Here is a 12,966-nt window from a genome sequence, read left to right as displayed (position 1 = left end):
GTCTGTCTGTCATCGCATTCTGGAAGACGACCTCAATGGGATCCGTGTAGGTGTACAATCCACCTCTAGATGTCGCTGTGACAAACATCACACAGTATTCTGGAGCTCAAGCCTTTTCTTCGGCACTCGTTGATTGTACACAAATGTGGACTGGACGCATGCTGCTGGATACCCATTCACAGAGTGAGTACACGAGATACACGCTGCATCTAATAACCTAGCGGGCTGACTACCTAGACAGCGACGTTATCCGCGTTTGATGCCCCCCCCCAAAAAACTTTTTACTACTCAAACGCTGAACGCGCACACGTCTGCTGTCTAGGTAAATTAGTCTGCTCTCTAGGTTTTGAAACAGAGCCAAATAAATGTCAAGTGTTCAGTAAGTGCTTGTCGCTGTGGGTTCTCTCGCTGTAACACTTTGATGGCATGTTTATCTTCTTCATCACTTTTATGGACGGATTATTTCTCATAGTTCATCCTCTGTATGTATTGGTGATGTAATAATTTACGATATCTCTTGAGGTTTGCTTTAAACTCGGCCTGCAAAATTGATGAAGTAGTGAGCTTTGCCAAAGATTTGAGTGAAATCGTGCCAGAGCTGAAAGCTGTAGATAATGATATTTGACTTTCATTAAAAATACATTCCGTCCCTGAAGAAGCACTTGTGTGATTTACTTGTACACATAATGAGGGAGTTAATAAAGTTTGTAAACTGTAAATTATTTGGGCACTCAACCTTAGAATGAACTCTGGCTCTTCTTTAAAGTACAACAAGAACTGATGTCAAGCAGAGAATTTCCCCAGACTAAGTCAGAGAGCCTTGAAATTTCATTCAATAGAAGTAATTACAAAAACACCCAGAGGGAAAAAAACGACACAACAAGGGCCAAATTAATTAAAAACACAATGGAGGAAAGAAAGAACTCACTTTAGCCGTTGACAAGGCTGATTTTTAACTGTACTGACAGTCTTGCCTTTTGAAGTAAAAAAAAAAATAAATAAATAAAAAAACTTTTACTGTGTTGTGATAAAGATAATTGTGAGGTGTTTACCCCTCAGAATCACCTTGTTAACAATTTAATGATAGTAATTATAGTAATATAATAATTTCACTCATAACATCTTTGTACATAATTGCACATTCTCAAAAGCAACTTATGGGTCATTGACGAATAAGGTTTTTAAAAGTGTAAAAAAATAGAATGGAGATATAACTACATTTGAAACCATTTTTTTAGTTTACCTAGGTGTTAACAATAAGATTTTGTGGTTTGTACAATCAATTAACACTGCTTTTTGTCATTTTTTACAAGATGGAAAAAATTTCACCAAAAAAGTCATTCGGTTTAACCACTGATTTGAAAGTTAAAAACTGATTTGACATTGATGTTGAGATAGTAGTGTGTACCACAGAAGAAATATTTAAAAAAATTATCACTGATCTCATAAATGTAATAATTTATTGGACTACTCTAAACACTCCAACATATTCAAGTAAAACATTGCACAGGGAAAGGAGAAAAGGGGAAATGTAAAAAAAAGAGCCTTATCTGCTTTATATTTGTATTATTGTAGTTCCTTTAGTTATTAAAAACAATATTCTTCCATTTAAATATTTACTATATCGGTTTTACCAAATGACCTTTTGACACTTCAAAATTTTCAAAATACCTTTATATGTAGTAAAATATAATTAAAACCTTTTGGATTCAGTAAAAGAGATCAAGTTGTACTACCTTACATACTTTGGATGTTATATATTTGTTTTTTTTATTATTATTAAGGCCTTTGGACAAAAAAAATGACCCGTCACATCATTGACCCTTATACAACAAGCACACACGTGTGACTTTCTTCTCTGGAACACAAATGGAGACATTTTAAAGTATTGGGCTGGTCACAAGTCAGATTTATGAGTGATTTATTCAGAATGGTTTTGTGGACTCAATCAACTGATTCATTGTATGTCTGCTTGCACCAATTTTCACCTGTCGGAATGAATCCAGATTCTGAAAGTTCTGTTTATGAACCCTAAAAAAGTATGGTTCACATATCCGTTTACATGCATTCCGAAAATTATTTTGTCTTGATGACATGTACTGTCTGAAGAGCTTTTTTTAGTAAGTAGTATTCAGTCTCCTCCACTAAGCAGTTCATGAGATGTAAAAAAAAACATACACACATTCGTAAGGGGCAAAACGTATGTAAACGTGCGCATTACAGCACCGGGCACGTGTGTAAAGTATTTTGGAATCCAATTGAGAAAATGTTGATTGTATTTTTTCAGGGCTACACCTCCCCTTTTCAATCCAATAGAAATTTAATTTGGATTTGGATTGATTGACGTGTTTATATCAAGGCTTTTCACTCCAATTTAGCCATCAGTCCAATTATAAATAGTTTATTTGCATACATGTAATCTGCCATTGATAATAAGACTTAAAGGAATACTCACCCTCAAACCATCCTAGGTGTTTGACTTTCTTCTTTCAGCCTAACACAATCAGAGTTATATTAAATAATATCCTGGCTCTTCACAGCTTTGTTATGCCATTAAATAGTGCCTGAGTTTTTGAAAGTCCCAAAAGCACATCCATCCATCATAAAAGTAATCCATGCGACTCCAGTGGGTTAATAAATGTAATGGCAATTACTATAATTATTGGCTTCTGGCAATGGCTGTAAGTTCTGTAGGAAGGGTGACCTCTGACCGCTTCGCTTCAGAAGGCATTTATTAAACCAATGGTGTTGTATGGATTACTTTTATGATGGATGGATGTGGTTTTTAGCGGTTCAAAAACTCAGGCACTATTCAATGCCATTAAGAAGCTGGGAAGGATCGTTTTTTATATAACTCTGATTGTGTTCGACTGAAAGAAGAAAGTCATATACACCTAGGTTGGCATAATTTTCATTTTTGGGTGAACTATTCCTTTAAATTCTTCACTAAATACTGGCTTCACATGACTTCAGAACTATTATAATAAAGTGCATGAGTCATATGAGCCAATTTTATGGGACAATTATGGGATTTTTGCATCCTTTTTTGAAGCTGGTAAAAAAATTCATACAGGTTTGAAACAACTTGAGGGTGAGTAAATGCTCACAGAATTTTCATTTTGAAGTGAACTATTCCTTTAAGGCCCAACTGCTTGAGTTTGAGTTTCTTGAGTTTCTGTTGCAATGTCTTTTTGACAGCACTCTACTTTCATCAATAGTTTTGTGGGTGTCAGGTTGGATTAGCCCCTTTTAGTTGCTATGTTGATCCATTTTGTCAGAGTGTTAGGGATGCACCTCTCTACCTTCATTGATCTGTTACTCTCAGTGGGATTGATCCAAGTAATGACATTTTGCACTGTGTGTTGAGTAAATAATTAAATATTTATCTTGCATATAAAGCTCGAAGTGTTGTCCTCTCAACCAGTGCTTTCATAATCAGCCAGGATAAGATATCTGCTTCAAGGACAGAATACAGCAATCAATGAAATTCTCTTTTTGGCCGAGAAGCTTGAAACTTTTCAATTTATCATTTAAATGATACATTTAAAAGGCTTTATATGTATATATACATACGTTTCGACCCGCCTCGGCCATAAGGTCATGATTGAGAACATGGTCCACAATTGTGGCCCCTAGCCTATTTCATCAGAAACATGTCTACAATCTTTGTTCTCTTCTACCTCTTCCACTGTTCTGCCTCCGTACCCTTCCACCTCTCATCCTTACTCCTCTTCTTCTTCCCGGCCTGTTGACCCTGTTTGTTTCCTTGTTCTTCTTCCTTTTTCAGAATTTGTAACACTGTGTTGTGCATAGATGCTTGCCAAATGAAGCTTCATGAGAACTTTTGAAGCTCTTTTAGAGAACTGGTTGATCATTGGTCATAGCACTGCACACCATCTAGCCCTTTACATTTCCCTTCATTAGTGAAATTCAGAATTCATCTCCGACACATTTACAAAAAAAAAAAGTCTAATAGAAAATATGCTTGACAGTTTATGACAACTAGTTGGAACTATTTTGTATTTAATGATTTATGCAATGAACTAGCCTAATGCCTAGATGTTTTGAGGAGTAAGATTATTAAACAGGGAACCATACATTTTGATCAACATGACATAAGCAATTGATAATGTATGAAACAACAGACAATTGTTCATAATCTATTGCATTAATGTACCAAAGCATTTGCAATTTGTTCAAAAGAATGAGAAACTGCTTTTATGATGTGTATGGATGATGTAGTGCAAGTAGTTTTGAGAATTTCAGTTGTGATATGAGAAATGTATAAGAGACTGTGTCACAGAAAACCTGTGTGTTATGAAACAGTTGTGTACTCTCTATTAAAGCGCAAGTACACTTTAAAAAATATATACTTCACAGATTTGAAGTACACTTCAAGAGCACATTCGTTGCAAATTTTATAAAGGGTTCTTTTCTGAAATTATTAAAATAGACTAACAGGTAATTATCATTGAATTATTCACTCAAGGAATTCATTCAAAAACACTCATTCAATCAGACATTAAACACTCCTAGTGTTGCTAGGAGGCATGCAACGTTTGATTCTGTTTTGGCTTTATTATAATAAGCAAAAATACAAATGTAACTGCCAATATTGTGTCTAAAAGGTGTAGTGGATTTTTCCCTAAACCTAACTATCTGGGGTGTCTCCAAATGGACACCCAACTCTGTACCTGGGTCTCGTCTCCTGGCGATGTCCTCACTTGGATATCTCACCTAGTCTAACTTGTTCCCCTAAACTAGCTTCCTTAACTAGTTTCCTAAACTAGCTTCCTGCGCAGGAATAAATCGACAAACAGACCTGCATGTCCTTTAAATGCTTTAATCACGGCCAGGAGATCTTCACGAGCAGTTCTCAGGGAATCTCTCCCAAGAAGCAAGGCCGGAGGATCTCAGACAAATTCCATTGAGAATCCCACCGTAAAATACATATACAACAGTTTTTATAGTATAGAGGTATGGCATAAATGTCAGGCTGCATTACATCATTTCCCCACTATTTGATTGGATCTTCATATGCAAACCCCTCTGTTACTAGGTAAAGCAAACTCTGTTTTAATGATGACTTCATTTGTTAATCACAAGATTCTAACAGACTGTCTAGTTTCATTTCCCAAAACTATGTTATTTTGACACACATACTCAAAGTCACAAGTTTTTCCCCAAAGAGTTTTGACGCATTAAAAGCATATGAATGTTGTTCCTGCAAGAAAAACAAATGTTAGTTGATTAATTATAGTTGATTAATTAAAATCCATCACAAAGGTTACTCGTTTAAAAGTTACTCATGTTATCTTTTGTTTATTGAGCAAAATCACACATGCGAGTTCCTGATCAGAATAATCTGCTGTGCAGACCAGTAATCTGGCTATGTGAGACTACCATGAGCTAAACTAGTAACATATTACAGGAGTAGAGCATAGGTAAATTAGATAGGAAAAGTTAGTGTTCACAGGACCGAGAGTTCATGTAGGCAAGACCGTGAAAGAAGGTGAGCGATGGGACATTTCTTCCAAGTTTTTATCTTGTATTTTAGACGTTAAATGGTCTATCGTGTTTTATTTTTCAGTGCATTACTTTATCTGTCATAATAGAAATAGAAACCTGCTAGAAACCTGTTTTTTTTATTAGAACATCTAATTTGCCAGATCTTCTACAGAGATGAAGAACTTTTTGTGTTGTCTTTTAATAAGCTTTTATTTGTTTTCTCCTTCAGTTGATGAATCCAGCTTATTATAAACACGACCATGGATGAGTTCGCTCCATTAGATTGCCTTTTGCCTTCAGGTAATTATTCATTTGAAACACATTTAAATGTCTGAATGTATTTATTCTTGCCCATGCATGCATTTACACTTTGTCCAGAAGAACATAACCAGTTAATAAATATATCACAGAAGTGCAATGCAGTTACAATTTGCCACTTTGCATGTTCACAGTTATTATAATGTGCTGTCTTACACGTTATAACTTAACTTTAATGAAAATCTTTTACTTTCAGTGTTTTTTTTATTCACTATGGCTGAGAAAAAGATTTTCAAAGAAATGAAATGGTTTCCTGTGTCCATCATTTCTGATTTTTATGCATCTCCACAGTGTTTATTCAGGTGTAATACTTGTTTAGTCATTTACTTGGTTTGCACAGACAAGACTACACCAACACAGTCATATTGATAATAGCAAATTTCTGTTTTGCATATTTTATCACACAATGTGGGCTTCTGGGGTGTGTTTTTATTAGATCTTTACATTTATAATTGGTTCTAAGAATAGATGAACCTAAAACTGTTTTAAACTGCTGTTTTCTTGAGCAAAAATCAGGAACTATTAAAACAAGCCAAATTAACACAGTGATTTATTTCCAAGTTCAGGCAATGCTGGATGTGGCTGTCTAGTTTTTTGCTTTTTAACAGGATTGTAGAAGAAGTTTGGCATTCAGCTAATGATTCCAGTCAAGTTAACTTTTTGCAGAGAATATGGGGGTGATATGCAATAACTGGACAAAACAGCCCCATTTAATCTGATAGCAGTCTACAGCAAAATAATAGATTTTTTCCCTCTCTGGGTAGGTGCCCCATAAATACATGACCAGAAAGTAAGTAATCAGGTTCTAATGATTGGCCAAGAGTTCCAGCCATGCTTTCAATATGCCTGAGACCGCCTGTGGTCATTAATGAATGCATTCTCAACGACTAACATCAGCTTATGTCCGGTTCCGTACAAATTTTTGCTGGTAAAGTGGTGAAGGTCGTTTACTGTCAAATTCAGTAAATTGTACAACTTTTGTGCTGTATTTTAAAACCTGTGTCCTACTCACGGACCACACACAATGCTGTTTAACGAGACTGAAAAGGCCTTGTGCCCTGTGAGAATTCTTAAAACATGCTCTCTACAATCAAATTACTGTAATTAGAATAAATTTTAGAAATGTTAAGAGCGGTTTTGGCTGTAGACTGCAGTGCAGTGTTATTATTATTATTACGGTATTATTATTATTGTAGGATTACTTTTTTTATGTTTTTTTGTTATTTTTATAAAAAAAATATATTAAAGTTTATAATTTTTTAATTTATTTTTAATATATGGATTTCAGTTTTAGATATTTTAGTAATTCAATTTAAACTTCTTTTATTTCAGTTGGTTTCCTAGGCAACATTTTAAATTTTCGTTTGAGTTTTTTAGTTTTGACTTTTTCATCTAATATTTATATTTTATAAATATTGGATGAAACAACACTGCTGCAGGGGTGGAGTGCGAAAGCCTGAAGAGGATTAGCATTATTACAGTGCGTGCCGTGCATATAGGCAAGTCAATATTCTGACCATATTTTTTATTCAAGCACATTTTACCAATTCCAAACCACATCAATCTTAATAACTATTACTTTTCTATTTAATCATTTAGAAGTGATACATAATTGTTAATGAGGGCTGGAAGTGAAAAATTATCAAGCAGGTTTTCTTTTAGGTAAAATGGGCCAAAAGGAGATTTAACTCGCACAAAGTAAAAAGCTATTAAATGCCAATGAGAAGGATACTATATAAATTTCAAAATTAAGGTATGACCATTGGACAAGAAATGTTTATTCGGTCAGCAGGTTCACAGAAAAACAGGTCAAGTAAAAAAGATATTAACTACAAAAGACTTTAAGTATTAAGGCAAAGAATTAGGTGTGAAACCATCAGGAACCCTAGTCTCCAGTGCCACCATTTTACAAAACTGCAACCTACTTGGAGTCTCCAGAAGTACAAGGTGTCAGTTTCTCTGAGACTTTGCTAAGGTAAGATTCTGAAATCCCCACTTAATAAAGAATCACAAGCTGAAGTGTTGTGAAATACATAAAGAATGATTGTTTTAAAGGCGTTATTGACAGATAGGTTGACAGTGACTCTTGAGGGTCCAGCACCACTTCCTCTCGTATTTGAAGAATTGATCTTCCTGAATCTGGCAGTGAGTTTTTGGAGTTGATTTTAAGTCCATCTCCTTCCCTGAAAGGTTCGTCTTGCTCATTGTTAGTAGCAGCACCATGCCACACCATGACTCCCTCGCCACCGCCGCTGTTGTCTGACTTGAACTGGTGCTTGTCCCTCAAGACTCACTCTCAACCTATCTGACTATAAAACTTTTTTGAAAAGCAGTCTTCATCTATTTTATGACAATCAGCTTGTGATTCTTATTAAGTGTGTGTCATGTTTCAGGATTCCTTGCCTTAGCAAAATCCCAGAGAATCTGACACCTTGTACTTCTAGAGACTGCAGGTAGTTTGCAGTTCTGGAAAATGGAAGCCGTGATGGAGACTAAGAATTAAAGGTGAAGAATTAAGTGTGAAACCACCAGAAACTCTTTAAAGCCTTTTGCAGTTAACATCCATCATTTCTTCTCAACCTGTTTTTTTCTGTGGCCCAATGAACATTTCTTGTCCAATGATCACATCTTAATTTAGCATTTTCTATAGTATTTCATCCTTCTCATGGGCATTTAATAGTTTTTGACTTTTCAATGTGAGTATAAGGCGTTTTCACTTCCTGCCCTCGTTAACAATTATATATCACTTCCAAATTATTAGGCCTATATTCAAAATTAATAGTAGTTATTAAAATGTATGTGGTTTGGAATTTGTAAAATGTGCTTGGGAAAGCTATATTTTTAGAATATCGACTTGCCTATTAATTATGCACGCACTGTATACAGTGAGGAAAATAAGTATTTGAAAACTATACTAACTATAAACTATTTTGCAAGTTCTCCCACTTAGAAATCATGGAGGGGTCTGAAATTGTCATCGTAGGTGCATGTCCACTGTGAGAGACATAATCTAAAAAAAAAAATCCAGAAATCACAATGTATGATTTTTTTACTATTTATTTGTATGATACAGCTGCAAATAAGTATTTGAACACCTGAGAAAATCAATGTTAATATTTGGTACAGTAGCCTTTGTTTGCAATTACAGAGGTCAAACGTTTCCTGTAGTTTTTCACCAGGTTTGCACACACTGCAGGAGGGATTTTGGCCCACTCCTCCACACAGATCTTCTCTAGATCAGTCAGGTTTCTGGGCTGTCGCTGAGAAACATGGAGTTTGAGCTCCCTCCAAAGATTCTCTATTGGGTTTAGGTCTGGAGACTGGCTAGGCCACGCCAGAACCTTGATATGCTTCTTACAGAGCCACTCCTTGGTTATCCTGGCTGTGTGCTTCGGGTCATTGTCATGTTGGAAGACCCAGCCTCGACCCATCTTCAATGCTCTAACTGAGGCAAGGAGGTTGTTCCCCAAAATCTCGCAATACATGGCCCCGGTCATCCTCTCCTTAATACAGTGCAGTCGCCCTGTCCCATGTGCAGAAAAACACCCCCAAAGCATGATGCTACCACCCCCATGCTTCACAGTAGGGATGGTGTTCTTGGGATGGTACTCATCATTCTTCGTCCTCCAAACACATTTAGTGGAATTATGACCAAAAAGTTCTATTTTGGTCTCATCTGACCACATGACTTTCTCCCATGACTCCTCTGGATCATCCAAATGGTCATTGGCAAACTTAAGACGGGCCTTGACATGTGCTGGTTTAAGCAGGGGAACCTTCCGTGCCATGCATGATTTCAAACCATGACGTCTTAGTGTATTACCAACAGTAACCTTGGAAACGGTGGTCCCAGCTCTTTTCAGGTCATTGACCAGCTCCTCCCGTGACGTTCTGGGCTGATTTCTCACCTTTCTTAGGATCATTGAGACCCCACGAGCCGGTGAGATCTTGCATGGAGCCCCAGTCCGAGGGAGATTGACAGTCATGTTTAGCTTCTTCCATTTTCTAATGATTGCTCCAACAGTGGACCTTTTTTCACCAAGCTGCTTGGCAATTTCCCCGTAGCCCTTTCCAGCCTTGTGGAGGTGTACAATTTTGTCTCTAGTGTCTTTGGACAGCTCTTTGGTCTTGGCCATGTTAGTAGTTGGATTCTTACTGATTGTATGGGGTGGACAGGTGTCTTTATGCAGCTAACGACCTCAAACAGGTGCATCTAATTTAGGATAATAAATGGAGTGGAGGTGGACATTTTAAAGGCAGACTAACAGGTCTTTGAGGGTCAGAATTCTAGCTGATAGACAGGTGTTCAAATACTTATTTGCAGCTGTATCATACAAATAAATAGTAAAAAAATCATATATTGTGATTTCTGGATTTTTTTTAGATTATGTCTCTCACAGTGGACATGCACCTACGATAACAATTTCAGACCCCTCCATGATTTCCAAGTGGGAGAACTTGCAAAATAGCAGGGTGTTCAAATACTTATTTTCCTCACTGTATCTGTCTTATTTTTTGAGATCAAGAAATACAATTTTTTTTTATTGAAATCTCAACTTAAAAGTTGTTTTCTCTTGCTCCTAAAGTAGAGCTTATCTCTCCTGTAAAGAACTGGTTTTAGTGTATTCTTGCTGTGCTTAATTTTCACACTGTTTTCCCATAAGGTCCACATACTCAAGAGATTTCGAGACAAAAGACTCATGAGAACAAAAATACCCTGGAATAGATAGATGCGACTTTACACTTCTCTGATATGTTCTATATAGCCCTTCAGTGAAATGAAGACTAAAGACATGGCCTAGATTTTTGACCTAATCCAAAAATACGCCATTGTCAAGTCTCAGCGTGTCCTTACGTTCCTTCGATTCATACATATTCAATAAATTTATGTTTAATGGAACTCTGTTTAGAATAAGAAATTGCGTTTCATGTCCTATTCATTCCAATTTGTGAACTAATCAAACCCAGCTTGTTTATGTGTTGAATTGCAAATTTGTTGTATCCTAATGAACAGCAAGCTTCTCAGTTAATTTGGTATATGATAATTTCTGTGTATTTCAATTGATAATTCCCAGAGAAGAATATTCAAATGTGGCAAACGTCCTTGGCGCCCTACTACAAGTGCATGCTGTCAAAAATGCAATTTACAGGAAGAGGAGATCTGTGACTGAAATGTGAAAAACCGATTTTGTATAACTGTTGCAAAATACAGATGTTGTCCTTTCACCACTGCCTAGGGTGTTGCGATAGCTCTCATTATTTTATACACTGTTTTCGCACCTCGAGACCTTGATATTTACCCAGTCTGTTCCGCAAGATGTGTTCTGTTCACGCCCACATCAGTATACTTGTGATTTATTCGGAGACAGTTTTGACACGTACACTTGTCATGTTTCCTCATCCTGTGATGTTGGTGATTCTTTTTCTAACAATGTGCAATAAAATCAATTCTGTAATGCTGACATATCTCCTTAATCCTGCCAGCATTTCGCCATTTAGAGACTTCAATTGTAGCATTGTGCTGTTTGGAGAAACATTTGATTAGCTTCATGTTAGAATAACTATAATTATAAATGTGTGAGTGGCTTGGCTTTGAAATGTATCGCAATTAAATGTGTGAACCCATGCATTTTATGCACTGGGAGGCCTTACAGAACATTAACTTGAAATATAAATAACGCAAAATTATAGATTTACCAAATTATGTTGTCTACTTCTACTTCTCCTACTTCTATGTAGTGTTTCAGGCTGTATAGTTGGATCAATATGTGACAGAAAGTTTATTATGTGTTAGAACTGTGGTTTAGCGGTTAGATGCACTGCATGCACACATTGAGCTTTGGTGCTGTGAGTTTGAGTTGGGCAAACCTATATTGTTCTGAACCTGTTGGCACCTTTTTGTCCCATTATTTACCGTACTTCTCTTGTCACTGCTTCTAAAAACCTTTTATTGATATAAAAATACAATGGAATTATAGGGTTCGCCTCTAACAAAAAATAAATAAAATGATATTTTACTACAAAATGTGTAAGATTAAGAATTTATTTCATAGTACCCCTTTCCCATTTTCATTCCTTTATTTATTTGTTTGTTTATTTATTTATTTAATCATATTTTTTAACTGTTTAAAAAAATCTGTTCTTTACTGACTATAATTGATTTCCTGTAGTATCACTAAGAATGAAAGTGAAATATATTTGTGTTATATAATATCTGTAAAATTTGCTGAAATTGATTTGTTAATATCACAGTTTGCTTTAAATTGCTACACATAAAGCACATCTAGCAGTTGCGAAAATGCATCAGAATTTGTGTTTAGGCAATTACCAAAGGCATTAGCCTGTATTATTATTACAGTGTATTATTATTACAGTTATTACTTTTGCTGTTTTCATTGGCTGCTTCTATTTATCGCACAAGATTAAACCAAATATTACAATGTGTTTTTCTCAGTGGCACACTGTAAATGAAAGAGATGAAATATGTCTGCCCATTAATGTTCACTTTTGTGTTCTTTCACCAGGAAAACAGAGGATTTGCTTGGTTATCCTAAATCAACCGTTGGATGAGCGGTACTTTCATGTTCTGTGGAGTAAAGGTATTGATTTTGTGATGAACTTCACGCATCAGCCTTTGATTTGATGCTTGTCTGTACTTGTCTGGCTTGCTTTTGCAGTAGAGAATGGTGAGATAGCTGGCACAGAATTCTCTAGATAAGGTCAGACAGGCGTAATTGGTGAGATATAGAGGCGCTGTATGCTATAAACCATAATGCATTAGTCATCTTTTTGATCCCCCACTGGATGATGTATGATTACATAACTTTTTTGTTTTCTGTTTGTCTTTATAGTGTTGTGTGCTTTCAGGTACCTTTATTTGTTGATCCCAAACAATTTTCAATTGCAGCCGGATTTATAGCTCTTGTATTGAATTGTAGATCATGACTAGTTGTGTTATACAATACGCACTTATATTATGCACTGTGTTCTCTCTTGTTGGAATTGAGAGTGTGAACCAGTGTTGTTATTGTTAACTAAAACTATTAAAATGGTTTTCGTTTATTTAAATAAAGCTGATATTAAAAATATATATAAATATTAGATCTAAAATGAACCATTGCTACAACTGAAACAAAAAAA

At 35.8% G+C, this 12,966-nt stretch overlaps 1 protein-coding gene across 2 annotated transcripts in view; it reads left to right on the top strand.

Moving 5' to 3' along the window:
• Window positions 1–107: 107 nt before the first annotated feature.
• tpk1 (thiamin pyrophosphokinase 1) overlaps window positions 108–12,966 on the top strand; it is a 66,799-nt gene continuing 53,940 nt past the window's right edge. The window contains exons 1-3 of one of the 2 annotated variants that reach the window (XM_079862607.1): window positions 108–183; window positions 5,738–5,808; window positions 12,351–12,425. In XM_079862607.1, the coding sequence (XP_079718733.1) occupies window positions 5,769–5,808; window positions 12,351–12,425 (115 nt within the window). In that variant the 5' untranslated portion in view covers window positions 108–183; window positions 5,738–5,768. Of the gene's footprint in view, window positions 184–246; window positions 323–5,737; window positions 5,809–12,350; window positions 12,426–12,966 lie in introns of those variants that run through there. The other variant, XM_079862608.1, reaches the window with a different exon arrangement.

The sequence above is a fragment of the Squalius cephalus genome, assembly GCF_949319135.1.
Source record: "Squalius cephalus genome assembly, chromosome: 25".
Taxonomy (NCBI): Eukaryota; Metazoa; Chordata; class Actinopteri; order Cypriniformes; family Leuciscidae; genus Squalius; species Squalius cephalus.
The sequence above is the reverse complement of the archived record's forward strand: the minus strand, read 5'-3'. Positions and strand labels throughout refer to the sequence as shown.